Raw genomic sequence first — 20,054 nt, 5'->3', positions numbered from 1 at the left:
GAAAGAGCAGTTGTGAGAGCAGGAGAGCTGGGGTGGGTTCCTTCGGGATTGAAAGGCAGTATTACGATGCATGCTGCAGATGGGGAAGCTGTGACTGCCTGGAGGAGCATCCTGCAGCACATGCTACAGCACAGATGCATCCTCATGAGCCTCAACACTGACAACCTCTGAAGTCTGGGGAGCCAGAAGGAAGCGCTAACTTCTTAGAAAACCTAGCACAGATCAAGGGAGTGCACTTGTTAACATTTTTGCAAAATACCAGAGGGCATAGGCTTCATTTCTCTTTCTACATGGTTTGGGATTTCATCTTGCTCCAACAAGAAATGACAGAAGACAAAAAGAAAAAAACCAAAGTGATGAGAAGTAACATTTAATTAATTATGGCAATGTAGACCCTGAGAAAGGGGCAGGCATGAGCATCACTGGATGACAGACCCACCTCATTGTAGTAAGGGCAATTGGTTGACTCCTTCATGGACGTGTATTTCTTTTCCTCTCCAACCTCCACGCAGACCACAGGGTCCATGTTGAGCCCAACAAGCTGCCGGGCCTCGATGATGGTGATGCTGACCTGGGGAGAGGGATTCACACACCTTCACTTCCTGAGAGCAGCATCAAATACCATGCACTGCCTTAACCCCTGTCTCCCCATGTGTCATTTTTAAGGGGTTTTCAGTGCAATGGTGGAAACTCTGGGGTCTACTGGTCACACCAAAGACACCAGGCTGCTTGGACAAAGCCCAAGCAAGCTGCAAGGCAGTGTGGGATGCAGGAAACCCTGAGCATCCCGGTTGCTTCAGCCCTAGAACATGGGTGGCTTCACACAAGGTGTAAAGTCAAATAGGTCTAGCTAAGCTGTGAGAGTGGAGATTGATTGGTGAGACCCCGCTGGCTTCACTTCTGCTAGAAAACGCAAAGGGATGATCATTGTAGGTCCCTTCCAACTGAAATATCCTATTATTTATTCTTTCTGCAGTATTCTTTCTGCAGTATTCCCCACCATTTCCTGGTTCAACCCTCCTATATGCATGAACAGACACATGCCATTGTAGTTAAATGAAGTACTCCTCTATGTTGTATATGAAAAATAAACTATTTTCAACAGAATAGGAGCAAATCACCCAGGTGAATCATTTGCATATATCTACAATGTAGAAGTTTGTCATTCATAATTCAATCCACCTTGTGACATGAAATTGATACTAGGTATTTAGCTAACATCTCATTTCCTTCCTTGCAATATTAAATTCATCTAGTGGCAGGGATTTAGAATTAGATAGGCTTTAAGATCCCTTCCAACACAAACTATTCTGTGATTCTATGATTCTATAAAACTTCTTAACTTTAATAAAAAACACAAGGTGTAATTCCATGCAGGTAACAAATCTTTTCAGTTCCCAGAAGCCATTTTTCTATCATCTTTATGGGTGAATTTGGGGAAATTTCATTTTGGTAACATATTAAGAGGCTTGACTTTCAATCAAATTTCTTGAAAAGAGGCTCAGATTCCAGATAGGGCCTGGGAGATAAAGTCCTTTCCTCTTAATTCTCAGATGTTCCACAAAATCCAGTTGTCAAAGGAAAGCAGATATACAGAGGTCAGCCAGGCACGTGCCTTGCTCATGAACCAGCTTAGAGCTGCAAATCCTGTTATACTCCAGACATCAGCCATTCTCCATAACGCCAGCCTTGTGGTCTTCCTGTTTACAGTGGCCAAGTAACGACCTTATGTTCCTTCTGCCTCTTGGCCGAAATTTGTTTTGCACCTTCCCCCTTCTCTCTATGTTCTTTATGATCCCCCCTCCTGAGCCAAGCGCAGTCATTCCTTGTAAGCCTCAAAATTTGGTCTGCAGCGGATGCTGCAAATGATCTGCAATAAATTTCTAACAAAAATCATTACTTGCAGTGTTCCGAGATGTCCGCAGGAATGTGTTGCTGCGCTGAGAGGTGTGGACATTAAGCTAAATTGCTGCTGGATCAGGATGACTTGGTGAAAAGGAGAAGAGGAATTTACGAATCACACTGGCACCAACTCGAATAATAGAAGGGAGCAGCATGAATCATCTGAGCCTTGGGAAACTAAACATCTGGTTCTACTTATTCTAGATACAGTGGGAGGAACTGAACAGGACAACAGGAGCCATGTACCAGACTAGTCGAGGAAATCCGGTAAACAAGCTACTGCCAGTCAGGGCTCACTGATCTTGAATGCTAAGCAGCATACTGAAAGCTCTTGGGAAATAAGAGGAATGTGTTGGACACAGCCTACTTCAATCATAGTTCACTGTGGGCTTTCTGGGCTCCACATGATTGAGAGCAAAACCACTTAATTAATTAATCTTGACTTTATCATAGAATCACAGAATGGTTTGGCTGGAAGAGCCTTTAAAGCTCGTCTGTCTCCACCCCCCTGCCATGGGCAGGGACACCTTCCACTAGAGCAGGTTGCTCCAAGCCCCATCCAATCTGGCCTTGAACACTGCCAGGGATGGGGCAGCCACAGCTTCTCTGGGCACCCTGTGCCAGGGCCTCACCATTCTAACAGGGGAGAACTTCTTCCTAAGATCTCATCTCAATCTCCCCTCTGCCAAGTTAAAGCCATTCCCCCTCGTCCTGTCCCTACAGGACCTTGTCAAAAGCTCCTCTCCAGCTTTCTTGTCAGCCCCTTTTAAGGCACCAGAAGCTGCCCTAATGTCTCCCTGGAGCCTTCTCTTCTCCAGGCTGAACAATCTTGACCATTGCCAGTTCTTGTGCTTTGTGAGCTCAGTGCTGAAACGCAGCACAAATGTGTTCCCTGCAAAACACACACCCCCTTCCCCTCCCCGGGTTGTGACCTCTGTAAGCCAAGGTTGGGGGCACAACATTGTCACCTACCTGGTAATCCATTGGCCTCCCAGCACTCGGCTCCATTTTGATGTCAGGCTTGGACCTTTGGAGGGGCAAAAGAAACCCTCAGTCAAATCACAGATGGACTTGCTGCAAGCTGTGATGCAGCCACCCCTTAAAACTCCTGCCCTCTTTGAATCTGAGGAATATAAACCCTGGGAGCTGTGAAACACCACTGAACATTGGTGCCCTTTGTAGCAGGTCAGGTATTTCCAAACAGTTGCATGGAACAATGTGATTTCCAACATACCCATCTCAGGGTACATGTGGTTGTGCCCTCACCTCCTGGCTGCGCAAGCTCACATCTGGACCTCACCTCTTATTTGAGACATTGGTGGTGAGAGCTGTAACAGAAGCCAAGGAGATGGTGTCTGGCTCCAGTCCCTGCAGTAGGGCTTTTCGGTCCAGATCTTCTGCTTCCAAAACAGCAGGTTCATCTGCATAAAGGAGACAAAAGAATGTCTCTAACTGTTTCCACTCAGTGAATAATTAAAGGCAAAGAGAAAGAAATACATCCTATCAACCTCACCCAATAATAGAAAGAACAATGGTCACCGGGTCAGGTCACAGACAACCTGGTCTAAAAAGAGATTAAAAACAATGTTTGCCTCATGTGACACATTATTCCATAGGCAGTGTGCCTGTATACAGTTTTGTGGAGACAGAAAGAAAACTAAAAATGACAACCACCTCAGACTTCAAGGGGTGAAAGAGCATTTGGGCAAGTGTTGCAGCTTTACATACTGGAAGAGTAGTTGCAAAGGCAACCAACTGTCTGGCTTTGGGGAAGTAAGGTCTGAAAAACAGGAGAAAGGGGTCATTTCCCAAGATGAAAAAGCTGCTGCAGGGACAGTCAAGACACCAGATCCCACCGCCTTTGAGACACAACTGCGTTGTCCACTGGTCTGCATTTCTGTTGGAAGAAGCTGATGAGATACTACTTTCCTGTGAGTAGTCCATGTGCATGTTGTGCCTGTCCATCCTACCTTTGCTCTGGTCAAGAAATGACCATGAAGCAGCAATGATTTTTTTCTCTCTGGGGCCAGAAACACCAGTATAGCTGCTGGATCACTGGTTTGCTTTGGTGCCACAACAGGGTATCACCAAATCCACTCCTACAGTACAGATGCTGCTCCTGGGACACAGGTTCCCTGTCTCTTTACTAGCCAAGGCAAGCTCGTAGGAGCTCTTGCTCCAGGAGACCAGAAATCAGTTTTATCAGCATAGTCTGTCCTGGTTTTCTGCAGCAACATGGGCCTCAGTTGAAGCAAGGGAGATCTAGGCTTGGTGTTGGGAAAAGCTTTCCATCAGAGTGGAGCGACACAATGCTGGAGGCTGGGTGAGGAAAGGGTGTCCTCAGCTCCATTGGGAGTTTCTGAGATTGAGCCGGAGCTCCACCAGCTGGGAAGGAACTCAGCAGGTTTGATCCTACTAGGTGCATGTGGGCAGATATAGTACCCTCCCAGCTTGGTTTCCAGTGATCCAGTGAGTCTGTCTGACCTGAGCAGAACAGGCTCTGTACGAAGGAAAGCAGCCCATGGCACAGAAGGGATGCTGGCTTGGCTGACAGGAAGTGGGTGCAAAATATTCACCCCGTCTCATCACTAGTTGTCCAGACTGAGGGTAGGAATCACAACCAAGACAGCTCTGAGCTGAGAGGAGAGGGTGGTGTGAAGAGAGTAGAGCCCTGGTAAGGTGTATAAATGCCAAAGGTACCTCAGGAAGGTGGAAGAAGGAGCCCCATAGTTGTGCAGCACTGACCACATCATGCAATACAGCAGCTGTGCTGCAACTATTCCCTGACCCCAGGTAAGTCCTGATCTGTGCAGGCACTTTACTACCTGACTGTGTACCCTGTCCTTACCTGCCTTTGCATCCCAGCTGTTTTCCCCATGGTCTTGCATGGAGCTTTAACCATAAAATGAATGTGGTTAAAGGCACTGGAAAGAGAGGGAGGCCACCCAGACTTCAATCCCATGCCTTCCCATGGGCTGCCAATGCCTCCACCTGCACTGGTGTCCCAGGCCAAATTCCCCTTTTCCTGTTCTCGAACCAGGCTGAAAAACAGTGGAGATTCACCTAGAAACACTATCTAAAGCAACACTTTGCCCTTGCCTGCAAATACGCATTCCCCTGTTTCTTTGCCATTGAAACCCAATCCTTTGGTCTGAATGGAAACATCAATGAATTTCCAATTGCTGACCCCCTTGTGCGTTTCCAGAAAGGCATCCAATTTCAGCACCAATGCTGTGCCGAGCCCTGGGCACAAGCAGCTGAGTCCCTCCTCCCATGGTGCTGCTGTGCCTCGTACCCAGCAAGGAGCAAGGGCTAAATCCTGCTTTTCATCACTGCATCTGCAAATCACCCCTTAAATACAAGACAGAAGCTGACTGCATGAGTCCCAGAGTTGCCACAGGCGGGATATCACAAGGTGGGTGATAACTGGCCAAGCCTTCAGCAGGAAACTCTTTTCATCAGTTCCTACTTGCCATTTTCTCATGGAGACTGTCTCTCCATCTGTCCTCCTGAGCACTCGATGGTCCCTGTCTAATCCCTGAGTTACCAACTGGCTGTGCCTGATGTCATCCACTTTGGGGACAGACTTTTTAGCAGGGCTTGTATTGATAGGACAAGGGATGATGATTTTAAACTAAAAGAGGGTGGATCCAGACTAGCTATATGGAAGAAATCATTTATGATGAGGGTGATGAGACACTGGCACAGGTTACCCAGATTTGTTGATAGATGTCCCATCCCTGGCAGTGTTCAAGGCCAGGTTGGATGGGGCTTGGAGCAACCTGGTCTAGTGGAAGGGGTCCTTGCCCGTGTCAGGGTGTTGGAACTGGATGAGCTTTAAGGTCCCTTACAATCCCAACCGTTCTGTGATTCTATGATCTCTCAGGTGCCTTACAGGAATGTGGAGGACAGACAAAAAGCAGCACTGGAGCAGGGAACAACCTCCTTCCAGGAAAAACATACCTTGTTTCCGATGGTCATCCTTTGATGGACGTGTCTTGCCAAGCTTCATGGCTGAAAAAACTCCTTTCCCGGCTCTGGAAGAAAAGAGGGGAAAAACACCCATCAATTACTATTTTTTTTTTTTTGCTGTTTTCTAGGACTCAAGGGTAGGAACAGGAGGAGCCTTTCACAGCTCAAAAGCAAGTGAGGAAATACCAGCTTGAAAGACTAAGCAGGAGCTGCACCAAACATGCCACAGGGCAGAGTCAAGTTTGCAGCTAAATGCATGCCTTGAGTCTTGGGTCTCATTTGTTTTTCTCAGGCAATGCCTCAGCTTGTGATAAAACATGAGGCTGGAGCACAGTGCTAGCAGCCAACAAACTCTTACCTGAAACCCATGCCTCCCATCTCTGCTGCTGGCCCTTGCTGTGCACAGACTTCTCATCTCTCCCTACTTGCAATTGCTCCCCTGGGCAGTTACCTAAAACCATTTACTAAAAATTAAACCATCCAGCCACCTTGCTGTGAGAAATCAATGATCTCTTTATCTAGATCAGCAGCAAACCTGTGCAGATCCTATGGGTCTCCCACAGCCCATTGCAGCAACATGATTTTTCCTCTTCCAGCATGTTAAACACCAGTGCCAGGTCAGTCTTAGCTCCCCATCCAAATCTAGGCTGGGGTCAAATTCACTTGGGGCAGTTTGGGCTGGACTGGCTGATAAAATCATGGTGTGCAAATTGCTGGCCAGTTGCTTTCTGAAAATATCCTTCATTTCAAAGTAAGTTTAAGAAGTACAACTTGTAGCTCCAAATGTTTCAGTGGGGCTTGGACCACTACTGCAGCTCAGAAATCAAAGTATGCATCCACAAGTGCATCAACAGTCTGGACTCCAACATTACTTGGTGTTTGTTCCATACACATACAGCAAGTATACACAAATACAGCATTCAGTAAATAATAGGATTTCTGCACTGCAACGTGGCTTGCTCTCAAATGCAGATCTAGCAAATGGGCAGCAAATGTTAAAGACAGTAAGAGCCTTGCAGGTATTTTCAGAAGACTGTTCCCTGTTATCTGGGGGTAAGTCCACGCTGCTGTTGCAAAGAGGTGGAAGGTTCTGAGTTACCCTGGTGAGAGTCATGGAACCTGGAGTTAATGAAGATATTTAGCATGAAGATTCAGCTGAAGATCTCAGTAGGACAAAAATCTCCATAGCATCAGCAAAACTGAAACCAGAAAGAACAAGTCAGACTGTGCAATAACCCTGTTCTAATGGTAAAGAGCAAATAGCGATAGTAAAGAACAAACAGCTGGAGAGAGGCTTGAAAGCAGTGGCCTGTGACTGCCCCAAAAGCAGAGGGTGGCAAAGCTGAAGGGGAAATTTTTTTATTATAAAATTCCCATTGCCTGAAAATGTTGCTCTTTGCAGAAACTTTGCAGGTTTGATAGAGATGTTCTTGGGCCAGCTTGGAAGCAAGAGGGAAAATTTCCTCCAGCCTGGACCTCACCTCGAAGCTGCTACCAGGGCTCAGCACCATCCCTGGTTGCAGCAGCACTGGGATGTGTTGCCCATGAGCCAGGCGACAGCACTGAAACTGTGGGACCCCCCAGTCTTTGCTTTGATCATATCTGGCTGGAGCCAAAGGGTGAAGTTGTACTGTATTTTTTCCTCTTGCAAAGCAAAGAAGTCCTGGCATTGCAGCCAGCCTGATGCATGTGTTGCCTTAAATGACAACTGGAAGATTGCAGGCTGCTGACAGAGCCAGGGCAAATGAGAAGAAAATTAAGGAGAATAAGAAAATAATGTATTCACCAAGAGAGGGGGAATTCAATCGTGGCAGAAGGCCAGCATAAGATACAGGAGCTACTTACAGCTGAGGTTTAATTGGGATTAATGCAATGCTCAGGCCACCAGGGAGTCTCTGGTAGCTGTGATTAATCCATGGGATCCTCAGTGAAAGAGTAGTTTCTCAATGCATAGAGGAGGAAAGATGAGAGCTACGTTTCCATATCTGTAATCCTGCCAGGGAATATCTGCCTTGAGGTGCTACGGGGGAAGTAACACTTTTAAGCTACTTGCAAACTCATTTTTTTGTATGAGTAAAAGATGTAATAACAGCTCAGGCTGTGAAACTCTGCTCTGAGACCTCTCTCCACCACTGAGTTTCCTTCCAGCCCCTCTGTAAGACAATGCACCTCCAGGGCTGGTTACATTACATTCCCTTCTTTCCAACTAATTTCTTTAAAATGGAGAAACACCCCCCTTTTGCTTGCAGATGCTTAGTGATAAAATCACTGTATTTGTCCTGGGAATTTCTGAGGTTCCTTAGGAAGTACAATAAAGAAGAAGAGCAGCAGGATGCTATGGAAGTTGTGGCTGCCCCATCCCTGGAAGTGTTCAAGGACAGTTTGGATGGGGCTTGGAGCAACCAAGTCTAGTGGAAGGTGTCCCTGCCCATGGCAGGGGGTTGGAATTGGATGAGATTTAAGGTGCCTTCCAACCCAAACCATTCCATGATTCTATGGTGATGGAGCCAGTAGGACTCTGCTGGGAAGACACTGGCAGTGCTGTTCCTCTAGCAGGACCCAAAATAACAAGATCCTTGTATGGGCACTGAGGATGCATTTGGTCTTGATTTAGGTCCCTAAAGGTAGTAAAACTGCAGAAAAGGTCCCAGAAATGGGAAATAGACTCTGGTACATCCACAAGATGAGCCTCAGCATTAGCTGGTTCAGATAGCAGAGTCCAGAGGGCACAAAGTCCCTTGGTGGCATAAAATTTCAGGTGCTGTCCCCATGCCTGCACCCTGGCCACATCTCCCAGTGGTTGCAATGGGAGATGTGGCTGCTCTTTTCAGACCCAGTTACAACATCTGGTGCTGCCTCCTTCCTTCACCACTGCTCTTACTGGTATTATCGCAGTGAACTGGAGTCCCAGGGAGGCAAATATCTAGGAATCAATGGAGTTGGAGATCACCAAAGAAAGTAAAAAAAAAAAAAAAAAAAAAAAAAAAAAAAAAAAAAAAAAAAAAAAAAAAAATAAAGAGAAGGGAGAATAAAGAAGAAGGGAGAAAAAAGGAACAAAATGTAAGAAGGAAATATTAGAATCACAGAATGGTTTGGGCTAGAAGGGACCTTCAAAGGTCATCTACTCCAGCCCCCCATGCAATGAGCAGGCACACCTTCCACTATATCAGGTTGCTGAGGGAAAAAAAATAAAGAAGAAGAAAAAAAAAGAACAGAAAAGTGTATTTTGGTGAATTTTGACAGCATACTCGGTATGTGCTGAGAAGAAGGGAAGAAGCAACTAATGGATGAGGAAGGAGCCATCCCAGATGCTTTGAAGGCGGATACCCAGCAGCTCACCCTTGTACCCCAGCCCATTCCCAAGCCCCATCTGTCACCTTTTCCAATCGACATGCCCCATACACCTCCTGTTTCCCATCCCTTCACCCACCGGCTGACCAGGACTTGGCTTCCCCTAGGAGGAGATGCTGGAAGAGCTCAGCTGAGACGGGAGGGCAGACAGGGAGGCAGGTCTAGGGTGGAGCGGCCATCCTTGGGCAGAGCCGTGCTCCACATGCGGTTCAGGACCAAGCAGGGATGGGGAACCCGGCCAAGCCTCCTCTCCAGGCACAGCAGGGTCTTTGCAGCATTAAACAAAGGTCGCCAACCCCTCTGCTGCTCCTGCCAGGCATCCGATGGCACAGATGGGAAGCTGGCACTGGTGGAGAGCTGACACCGTCCACACATGAATATTACATTAGGAGCCGTGAACCTGAGATGTCGACACAGGCTGTGCAGCAGCACGAAGAGCCCGCCTTTGCCACAGCCTGGGTATAGGCTGGTTTCCTAAAGAATCAAGACACTGGTGAGGATGCTGCTGCCTGCCTGCCAGCCACCCAGTGTGGCAGCAGAGTCAAGGCTGGGTTCCTGCAAGTTGTGATTTAAGACAACAAATGCTCCAGGCTGGCTGCAATACGATTGCCAACTATGTTCTGGGCCACATCAAATGCAGTGTGACCAGCAGGTCCAGAGAGGGGATTCTCCCCCTCTACTCCACTCTGGAGTGTCTGAAGGGGCTGACAAGGAAGATGGAGAGGGGCTTTTGACAAGGGCCTGTAGGGACAGGACAGGGAGGAATGGCTTTAAACTGACAGAGGGGAGTTTGAGATGGGATCTTCGGGAGAAGTTCTTCTCTGTGAGGGTGGTGAGGCTATGGCACAGGTCACCCAGAGAAGCTGTGGCTGCCCCATCCCTGGCAGTGTTCAAGGCCAGATTGGATGGATCTTTGAGCAATCTGATGTAGTGGATCCGATGCAATCTGATGGCAGGGGGTTGGAACCAGATGAGCTTCAAGGTCCCTTCCCACCCAATCAATTATATGATTCTATGATTCTAATAATGGATTGAGCAATTGAAGCACTTGACTTTGTCCTTTAAGATTCAACCCGTATGGCTCTCCAGGAGGGGAGCATGGAGGGAATGATGGATTTTGAGACATGGGCGGCGAGATGGTAGCAGTCTCCCTTCTGGACAGCTTCTAGTTAAAGATGCAGTTGCAGGTTACTTGTTAATTATTCATGGCTAAAAAGGACATTTTAATCATTGCTCTTGACTGGGGAGTTGGGAGCAGGGAACATGGTTTCCATGGCTCATTTCTTTGCAGGAATTATGCCTGTCAGATGGGTGCTGCCTCCATCACCCCTGTGATAACAAGACTTCAAGTTTGTCCACCCACACTGGGGACAGACCCTAGTGCCAGACCCACAGGGTCATGCTACACACACCAGCCTCGAGCCAGGGAAGACCCCAACCCTCAGATACATTCTCTTTCCCCTTCCCTGCATGGCCAAACTGGGTTTGGGAACCAGAAAAGACCAGGCTGTTCGGTGTGGGGAGATCTCTTCACACCTTTTCTTGAGTCTACCCTCTCCTTGCTGACTGCTTGAACACATTTTTCCCTTTTCCCCATCTCATCTCTGCCTCCTTGCTTAGGAGGGTCCATGAGGAATACACAACCATAAACTGGTCCTTAATCTGCAATGCGATCAATATGAGACAGAAGAGACCTCACTGACTGGGAAGTGCCCTGCAGTGGCTGCAGGGATCATTCCCTGGGCAGCAGGAGATTACCCAGCAGTCGCAGGAGTAAGTAGAGAGCTGGAGGATGCTGCAGTTGGAAGAGAGCTCAGGCACAGTCTGGTCTAGTACCAATGCAAGTAGCTGGGGATAAAAGGAAGGCAGGAGCTGAAGAAACTTGTCGACATGGATGGTGCGGCAGCCTGACCTGTGGGCACAGGAGCTGTAAATCTGGTGCTAAGTCCCATTTGCCCTGTGTTGATGACCTGCACCCAGACCCTCTCCTGCCCTGAGCCCTGGCCAGGCTGTCCATGCCCAAGCTGGGAAACTCTCCCCTCAGCCAGGACCCATCTAAAGAGAGCCAGGCTTCTCTCAAGACCTCACAGTTCCCTTCCAGTGCTGCTAGGGACTGCTCCAAGCCTTTTACACTTGTTTTTTGCTGTAGATAAATATTCCCTCCTAAGTCTCAGGCCACACATCCAAGAGACCCAAGTTCCTCCAGGGTTGACAAGACTCAGCTACAGGGAAAGGGAGAGCACACCATGTACCGGATCAGCCACAACATGAGCTGGGAAAGCTGGAAACAAGAAGGAGGAGAAGGAGCAGGGAGAGCAAACCTACTTGTGCTCCTTTGTCTTCTCTTTGCTTTTGCTGGAGCCAGTGGCCGTGCTTCAGGGGAACAAAAGGCAAAAAAGCTTCAGTGCACTTCAAGTGCTTCAATCAGACCATAAAACCAGAAAAGGCTGCTCTTCCCTTTGCAGCTTCCCTGCTCCTCTCATGTGCTGTCGCCTTTACCTCTCACAGTCAAAGAGCCCCATCTCCAGCCTGTGGTCATGGGCAACCTTCCTCAGCAGGGCTGACACCCCTGTCCTACCTACACCTGTAATTTAGGTGGATAACATTGCTGCATGACCCTCTGCTAGGCTAGAGGGGCTTAGGAGAACCACAGCCCCCTGCACTAAGAGATTGAGGTGATGGGCATTCACTGGGTGCATGTACATGGCCAGTAAAGCAGCTAGAGCTGTGCAGGAACACATGTGGGTGGGTACACGTACAGGTTTGGGATGCTGTTGGGGCAGGAGACAAGGCTTCTTCTCCTTTTAGATGGAGGGGAATGGTCTTCCTTATCCTCCCACAAAAGTGTATTCATATCCTCCCTCCAGAGAGAACTTGACTGATTGAGATGGGCTGGATCTGGGGTCCTCATCCCTGTCCAGACTGACAGTGCATCATCCTGCCCTGACACCATGCAGGAAACACTGACTGCTTGTCTCCCTGTTTCACTTTGCGGTCCCCTGCTCTGCATTCTGGCTTTTCCAACCTGTTTTCCTTCTCTCAGGGCTCCCACGTTTCTCTATTTGGGACCTCCCTGTTTTCCTCCCCAGTCACTCTTTCTTTGCTGGCTAACCTCCCCCATTGTGCATCAGCAAAGTGGGGAGGAGAAAGCAATTAACCAGCTATAGAAAGTAATTAGGAGGGCTGTTTCTAATTACAGCTTGTTACTCTGCCTCATCCCATGTCCATATCTGTGCTGGGAAGGGGGGGCAGGCAGGAGGCTTCAGAATATGAAGCTCCAGCTCCCTATGCACTGTGTTGCTGGAAAAACACACAGAAAAAAACAACAACAAACCCCCAAACCAAACAACACGTTTTTGTTTGGTGTGTTGCAGGATGGGTTTGTAGAGAGGTGAAGTCCAGAAGACCAGCTCCAGAAAGGATGGGGAGCAGGACCTAACCCTAGGTGGAAGGCTGGGAAGAGCAGGGTTCTCCTGTTCAGCCCACCATGGACAGGGATCAGCTTAGAGCCTGGGTTGGAAAACAGCCAAGGAAACCCACCCAGTAGCTCCTTCTGAAGCAAGCAGCACTGCTCTCTCCATGCACCGACACTTGCTCTGAGAGCAAACCAGCAGAAATTATCCCCTTGCCAGCTGAGCTTGGCATAGAAGCAAACAAATACCAATGCCAGGAGCTCAGCTGGTTCATCTGCATTGTAAAAGCTGCCCTGGTGCCCCTGCCCAGTGCTGGGAGAAGATTTAAATCACTCCATCCTTTCTCCCGTAGCTCATGGATGTGGTCCGAGCAACCTGTGAAGTCATGGCTCATCCATCACCATGTCACCTGAGCGTGGCTGCTTTGCTGGGTCCTAATGCTGTAGGGACAAGGAGTGGCAGATGTATCTCCCTGAGCATCTCAGTGGTGCAAGACCCTTCCCTGCCGTAGCCCAGCTGGGAAACTCCCCTTCCCCATCAGCACTGATCCAAACTGCCCTGGAGTGCCAGAGTGTCTGGTTCCCCCACGCCAGGATGGGAGCAACCAACACAGAGTGTCTGGTTCCCTGGGGGGTGGGACAGGGCAGTGCCTGGGCCTGCATCCTTTCACTGTTTGTTTCACTGGTGTAAATGTAGCTTGGATGAGGGATGCAAGAACATACTGTGGCTGCCCTCTTGCTCCGAGTGTCTCCCTCCTTCTGTGTATCTCTGCTTTCCTGGCTCCCATATTCAGCAGTGCATGGTGCTGCTGGTCCTGTGCTCTCAGATCATCAGTGCTTGGGTGAATGAGTGATTGCACTATGTGAGAGATCTGGACATCCTACTCCAAGGGCCTGGCGGAGCAGCTAGCACCAGAATACACTTTCTTCCTCCCCTCCTTTACCCTTGCCCCTTCCACTGCAGCCCTAACTGCAAAAGGTGCCTCTCTGACTGCAGATAGCCACAGTTCGGGCTCTTAGAGCCTGAAAAAGGCGTCACCAGAGAATTCTCATTTTATGCCTTCAAAGAACTTGGTGTTAAGCCCTCTAAATAGCACAGAGGAACTTGCAGTCCTGCCCTGCAGCTGTCCCAGGGGGATGCAGTAACACAGCTGCAAGGGGCCAGGGGCTGGAGCTTGGCACAAGCAGGGACAGAGCGAGACGGGGTACCTGAAAGGTAACACGAGGTGTCTTTTCTCTTTCCCCTTAGCCTTAGCTCTGCAATCACAAAGAGCAATTCATTCAGACATGGTTCATCCTGCTGCAGTGACGAAGACCCTTGCCCAACTTCTCCCCTCAAAACCCCCATCAGCAACATGCACCAAGCAATCAACCAAACCCAATTCACAAGCATGCCAGAGGGAGATCTTGCTACAACAGGACTTCCTAACCCACTGGCATCCAGGGAATTGGGTTACAGAGATAGTGACAGTACTGGTGGTGCTAGAATGAGGAGAGAGGAGAGACAGAAAAAAAAACCAACTGCAGAAAAAGAGCATGGCTGGATAAATTATATGGGCTGGCCGGTGTAATGCATAGATGGATAGACAGTATCATGGATGGATGGATGGATGGTGAGAATCAGTGATGGATGGAAAGAGAGTATCACAGTAGGATGGATGGATGGAAAGATGGATAGATGCATAGGATTGTATTGAGATGGATTAATGGAGAGATGGACAAATTGGGGGATGGTGACAACTGCATTGGGATGAAGGGATGAATGGGTGGATAGCTAGGCAGACGGACAAATATTATCCTCACAGCTCCTTTATAAGGCCTCTGACTAGAAGGAAATTTGTCCTTGCTGGGCATACGAGAGGACAGATTGAATACAAAGAAGCCCTGCTCTTTGGGGAGTAGGGCATGGAGTGAATACAAGCTCCCCAGGAAGAAGAGGGCAGGAAGCAGTTAGGACCCTTCCCTGGGTCCAAATGCCATGCAGGGATTGGTATGCCAACACGCATGTCACATACATGCACACACCATGCCCAAAGGGCCTGAGCAAATCAGGGATACCATGCCTAGTACCTGAGGTCTTCAGGGTCTTCGCTGTTTGGAAGAGACACAGTCAGGAGGATGAACGTGAGGAAGAAACAAACCCACCCAAACAGATGTACCCTTCCACAGCCCATGGGAGCTGGTCAGGACAGGCTAACAGATGCCACCACCCCCTGGGAGGGTCCTGCCAGGCAGAAGCAAGTACTGAGGAGACGTCGTCCCATGGCTCTTTGCAGCCATCCAGGTCCTGCTTGCCAGTGGGTGGACAGCACTCTTCTGCAGGTTCCTTCTGCATCTTTTCCACCTACCCCCAGATACTGAGCAGAAGCAATGAAGAACAGACTTACAGGGATGGGATGGGGCTGAGATCATTGTCGTGGACTCACCATGCTAGGTAAATATACTTATACAGATCTATTCTTATCGATCTGTATAATCAATATATAGACTATATTGTGTAATATAATCTGTATATATAGAATACATATATTATAAAGCCTTTAGGAGTCCACCAGCCCTACAGGTGGGGTGAACATCATCTTATGTGGGATATAGCTTTAGAGGGACCAGAGGACCTGCTTCTCCTTTGCACTGTGACATGGAGGAAGTTTGCAGGTGTGGCTGGGTCCCATAGAAAGCTCCTGGAGCACAAGGCTTGTATGCTACTGTACAGCTCGTCCCTCCTTGCAGGCTTCAGCTACAGCTTCAGAATACTCAACGTATGCTGTCCGGCACTTGCAGAGAAGTGCTGTGATGCTGATGCATGAAGCTTTGGCTTCACCCAGGCCTGGACCACATACCCTGCTCTTCTGGTTTAAGATTTGGGAATTAATTTGAATTAAGGAAGACTTGAAGCTTAAACGAGCCTGTATCCCAAATCCTGGGCATATTTATGCCTGGACAGTCACAGGATATTCGTGGGATATGGGGTGACTGGGATGGGCTGGGATAAAGAGCAACTCCCCCAAAAAGGCCAAGATCCCATAATTCATGACATTTTGGTACCTTGCTACTGACTTGTATCCATCGTTAAACTTAATCCTGAGTGAGGCACCAAAGAGAAAGAGAAAAAACAAAACAACAGTGTCAGGCTTCTTGAATGAGCCCACCAACAGCAAGGGAAACATTCACCTGGTGAGCGCAGGAACATCCCTTCCAAGAAGGGCTAGTGGTTTGTCCAAGCCACAGCCCCTTGTCATGGGATGCTCCAAGACAGCTGATGGGTGGTAACTTCAGCTGTGTGCACCCAGCCTACTGTGCTCCACTCACACTGTCCCCAGGAAAGGTATGGCTGGTGACAGGATCTGCACTTCTGGCACAGGGCACAAAAGTCGTCACCACCCTTGCTCAGGCAGCATCATCCATTGCTCCTGCTAGATCTGGAGATCTCCTAGACCGGAATAGTTTGTGATCAATCTAGATCACAGATGCTACAGCTTCTCAAGCTGCTGGAGGCTCTGCCTTGGTACTCACAGCAGGACCCAGTCCATTATGTTGAACAGCTTTTCACAGCCCTTCTTTTCAGGGTCCTCAGGATGATTTTTTTCACCTTAGCATTTTAACAGTATGTTGGAGGAGTTGCAAAAAGGATGGGGGAATCTTGACAGGGACTGACAGTCTTTGGGAAATCTTTTCGCGTTACTTTGCTTGGGATGAAAAGGACCCCAGACTTGCCTGGTTATGATGATGAGAGGCACTGGTCTGCTGTGTGACATCCCTAAGATCTGTGCCAAAATGCCACACCTGAGTTATCAATTTCAGACCCTCCTTCTCTACTTAGACACAGAGGTTATGAACTGTTCATATTGTTCTTCCATGACAATCGAAGACTGAGCCAGATCCTATGTGGGTAAACATCCTTTGGGAGATTCCTCTTCCCTTTGACTACAGGGGCAACCTATGAGGATTTGGATCATAGTAAGAACTTTGCTGAGCTTCCTAGGGCCATGCAGGATAGTGATGGGATGCACCTCACAGCACTATCTAGTTTCTACCTCTCCATAGCCACACATCAGCTCTGGAAAGCCACCATGAGCAGCAATAGTGCCACATGAACATGTCTGCACCATTGACCAGTACAGGCTGACCAGAGAGGTGCCTAGACCTGATAGAAGCAGGGTGTCTTGCCTCTCCCAGACTCCTGTCATGGGTATTTTCATCACCAAGTTAAATGCCAGTGCGTGGCAACGACCCCAGCTTTGGAGCAAGTGACCTGTGGGGATAATAAGTGGCAGGCAGAGGGTCGAACCCCATCAGACATGTTTTGGATACACGGGGTACACACAAGAAAAGACACCATCAATAATTCACTATGACCAGATTGCTTTCGGCTGCAGAGCTCTGTCCTGCCCATGAATATTTCAAGGTCAACAGCTATCAGGTGATGTTTCCTGGGATCTCAGTTTCAACGTGGTCAAGAGCCGTGACATGCACAGCCCTACTCCATCCAAATTTTGGCAGTGCAGAGAGGTACCTGCTCTACATGAGCCACCTCTGGAAGTGCCCATCTCCCTTTATGGCCACAGATGGAATCTAAGCATAAGTCTATATTGGTAAATAAATGGATCAAGGTTCATTCCTTGGCCATGATACGGCTTGTCTCTGTATAGGTGACGTTCCTTCCCTCCAAAAACTGCATCCAGGCTACTTGTTGGGGGTAATCCCACATCTACCATACCATAGATATGTTCCTATGCTATCATAAACTATCCCAGACATATGCTGAGCCAAAGCTGTGCCAAGGACCATGACAATGACCTAACAGATGGGAAAGTGTTACCGCCTGTGTCCTGGACTGCTTCATCCAGTGGGTTCTGCATAGGGTGAGCAGGCTACTAGCCTGTGAGCCCAAATTAAGTCTGGACTTAACAGATCTGGGCCTCCAAGTTTTGACATTTAAGCTGGATTTAAGGGACTCTTCTCTGGAAAGCAAGACTTGGAACATGTCTCAGCACTGCAGGATTTCAGGGCCACCATCTGAGCAGGGCTGGTGTGTGTATTTACCTAGAGAGCTGCTCTTCTGCATCTTCTCCAAGGCTAGGGCATTTACAGAGAGAGAGAAAAAAAAACCCCACTGAGATATGAAGATAGAGGGCTCTTCCATTGTGTCAGTTTTAAAAAACAGGATGATTTAATTCAGCACAGGAAGAACTTAAGAACATACCAACACAGCAAACCACTCCATGCATGTCTATAAACCCATAACCACCTTGCACTGAGCTGACACTCCCTCTGTCACCCACAACACTGTCTACTGTGCCTGAAGGGTCTGTGCACAACCTCTGCTGATTTTCTGTGCCTACTTGGCTGGCCAGGCTCCAAGGATGGAAGGGACCTGGTCATCTCCATCCTGATCTCCTTCCTCCCCTCTTTCTTTCTGCTTGGGGTGAATTTGCTGAAAGAGAAAAGACACTTAGGCTGGAAAAAGCTGTGGTGGGTCAGTGCTGTGCCCTGTGCCCTGTGCCTGCAAGGTGGTAAGCTGAATTACCAGCTGCTTTTCCCTTGGAAGGTCCTGCTGTCACCCCACGCTGGCTCATTGCATCATTAGTTATTCTAAAACCCACCAGCTCGCTACCCAGAAGAAACACAAGGCCACTATGATACAAACAACTATCACAGCTTGAAAGCTCAGGTCCCACCCTGCAAACACCTGCACAACACCCTCAAGGGGCACAACACTACTCCTAAGGGACTGGGAATAAAGCTGGGTTGGCTTTAGCAGCACCAGTCCAAGGCATTTCTGATTCCAGCTCTGTTGGAGCTGTCTCCCTGCCCAGAGCAGAGCCTGTATGTGCTGAAAAATGGGGTAGAGCTCCTACACATCATGATTTGTGCTGGAAAGCTGTGGGATTGCTCTCAGATAGCTGCTTCTAGTAGAGCACAGGGGTCCTGTTTACATCAATGACAACAGTCCCATGCTTAACATCAAGCAGAGATGTTTGTATCTGTGGGAATGAAGACACATGAGAGTCAACACACATAGAGACACCCTTTAAAGGTGGGGGAGAAGATGAGGATGTCTTGAGTCAGAGCAAGGGATTATCTAGGATCTAGCACTGGCCAAGGAGGATGACCTAATGGTATAAGGAACTAAAAATAATAGGAAAATAAGTCTTTTTGTCCCAAGTCCTTGTGTTCCCGTCTCACAGCCTGCTTTCTCAGATGCTCCTGCATGCTGAGCTGCATTCACAGAGACCAGATTGCTCCTGAGGGGTAGGAGCCAGAGCCCAGCATGGTGTGTCTGCAGTTAAGGCTGTTTCTCCCCAGACCATGTCTCTTTAGCACATTTTGATGTGTGAGACCATCTTGCTGGAGGCTTTTTCAGCTGGGATGCTAATGGTTTTTCTCCTCACATGTACCAGCTGCCTTCTGCTTGTCTCCAACTGGCTGCCAGCTTGCCTGGCCACTCAAAACCCACATGCGAAACACAGAGGCAGTCCATGTGGGAAAAGATGATCAGTCAGAACTGCTGGATTTTAGCTTTTGTAAGGCTTTGTTCTGCTGGTAGCAATGAAACCCAGTCACTTGCACGGTGGGAACCTGGTACAGAGGTATCGATGTAGCTCTGCAGGAGCTGGATTGAATGCAGTGCATGGAGCCTTTGCTCATGCAGATGGATCTGGCTCCCCTGGTACTGGCAGTGAAGTGAAGCCTTAAAGCATGATCCCCAAAAACTCTGATGAAGGTTTGCAAGCTGGGGCAGTGCGCTGCTCCATGGGAAGGTGGCAGAGGTACCCCAGACCATGCTGGTTCTGCTGGGGCTAGAGAGCTCTTTAGCTCTGCTAGGAGACCTGCCAAAGCTGTGTGATCTCTGGGCTGACCCTTACTGGGGACGTCTGTATCTGAGTCCCAGCAGACTGACCAGGAGGAAAAGGAGATCACTGAGTCTTGAAGCTGGGAGCAGGGTGAAAGAAAGGCAAAGCAAGGAAGAAAGATGCCTCAGATCATAGGAAAAGTAATTTGCAAAGATGGGAGTTAAACCAGGTCCCCATGCGCAGGGACAGGCTTTTTAGCAGGGCCTGTAGCGACAGGACAAGGGGTGATGGTCTTAAACTAAAAGAGGGGAGATTCAGATTAGGTATAATGAAGAAATGTTTTACAATGAGGGTGGTGAGGCCCTGGCACAGGTTGCCCAGAGAAGCTGTGGCTGCCCCATCTCTGGCAGTGTTCAAGGCCAGGCTGGATGGGCCTGGAGCAACTTCCAGCTCTAGTGGAAGGTGTTTCTGCCCGTGGCAGGGGTTTGGAACTGGATGAGCTTTAAAGTCACTTCCAACCCAAGCCATTCTGTGATTCTATAGCTGTAGACTGGCATGGCCCATGATCTCGTGACATTCAGGGGACAGAAAGGGCCATGCTGTCTTAATCAACCTTCTCTTGT

At 48.6% G+C, this 20,054-nt stretch overlaps 1 protein-coding gene across 1 annotated transcript in view; it reads right to left on the bottom strand.

Annotated features, from left to right (window-relative positions):
* The window catches only part of LOC104410255 (otoferlin-like), a gene marked incomplete at its 5' end in the record, with an annotated part of 85,496 nt that overhangs the window by 35,958 nt on the left and 29,484 nt on the right, over positions 1–20,054 (bottom strand). Inside the window, 5 exon segments of the mRNA XM_010020367.1 lie at positions 440–571; positions 2,875–2,929; positions 3,203–3,323; positions 5,866–5,939; positions 11,551–11,580. Coding sequence (XP_010018669.1) covers positions 440–571; positions 2,875–2,929; positions 3,203–3,323; positions 5,866–5,939; positions 11,551–11,580 — 412 coding nt within the window.

This window comes from Nestor notabilis, unplaced genomic scaffold, assembly GCF_000696875.1.
Source record: "Nestor notabilis isolate BGI_N333 unplaced genomic scaffold, ASM69687v1 scaffold2408, whole genome shotgun sequence".
Lineage (NCBI taxonomy): Eukaryota > Metazoa > Chordata > Aves > Psittaciformes > Psittacidae > Nestor > Nestor notabilis.
The sequence above is the reverse complement of the archived record's forward strand: the minus strand, read 5'-3'. Positions and strand labels throughout refer to the sequence as shown.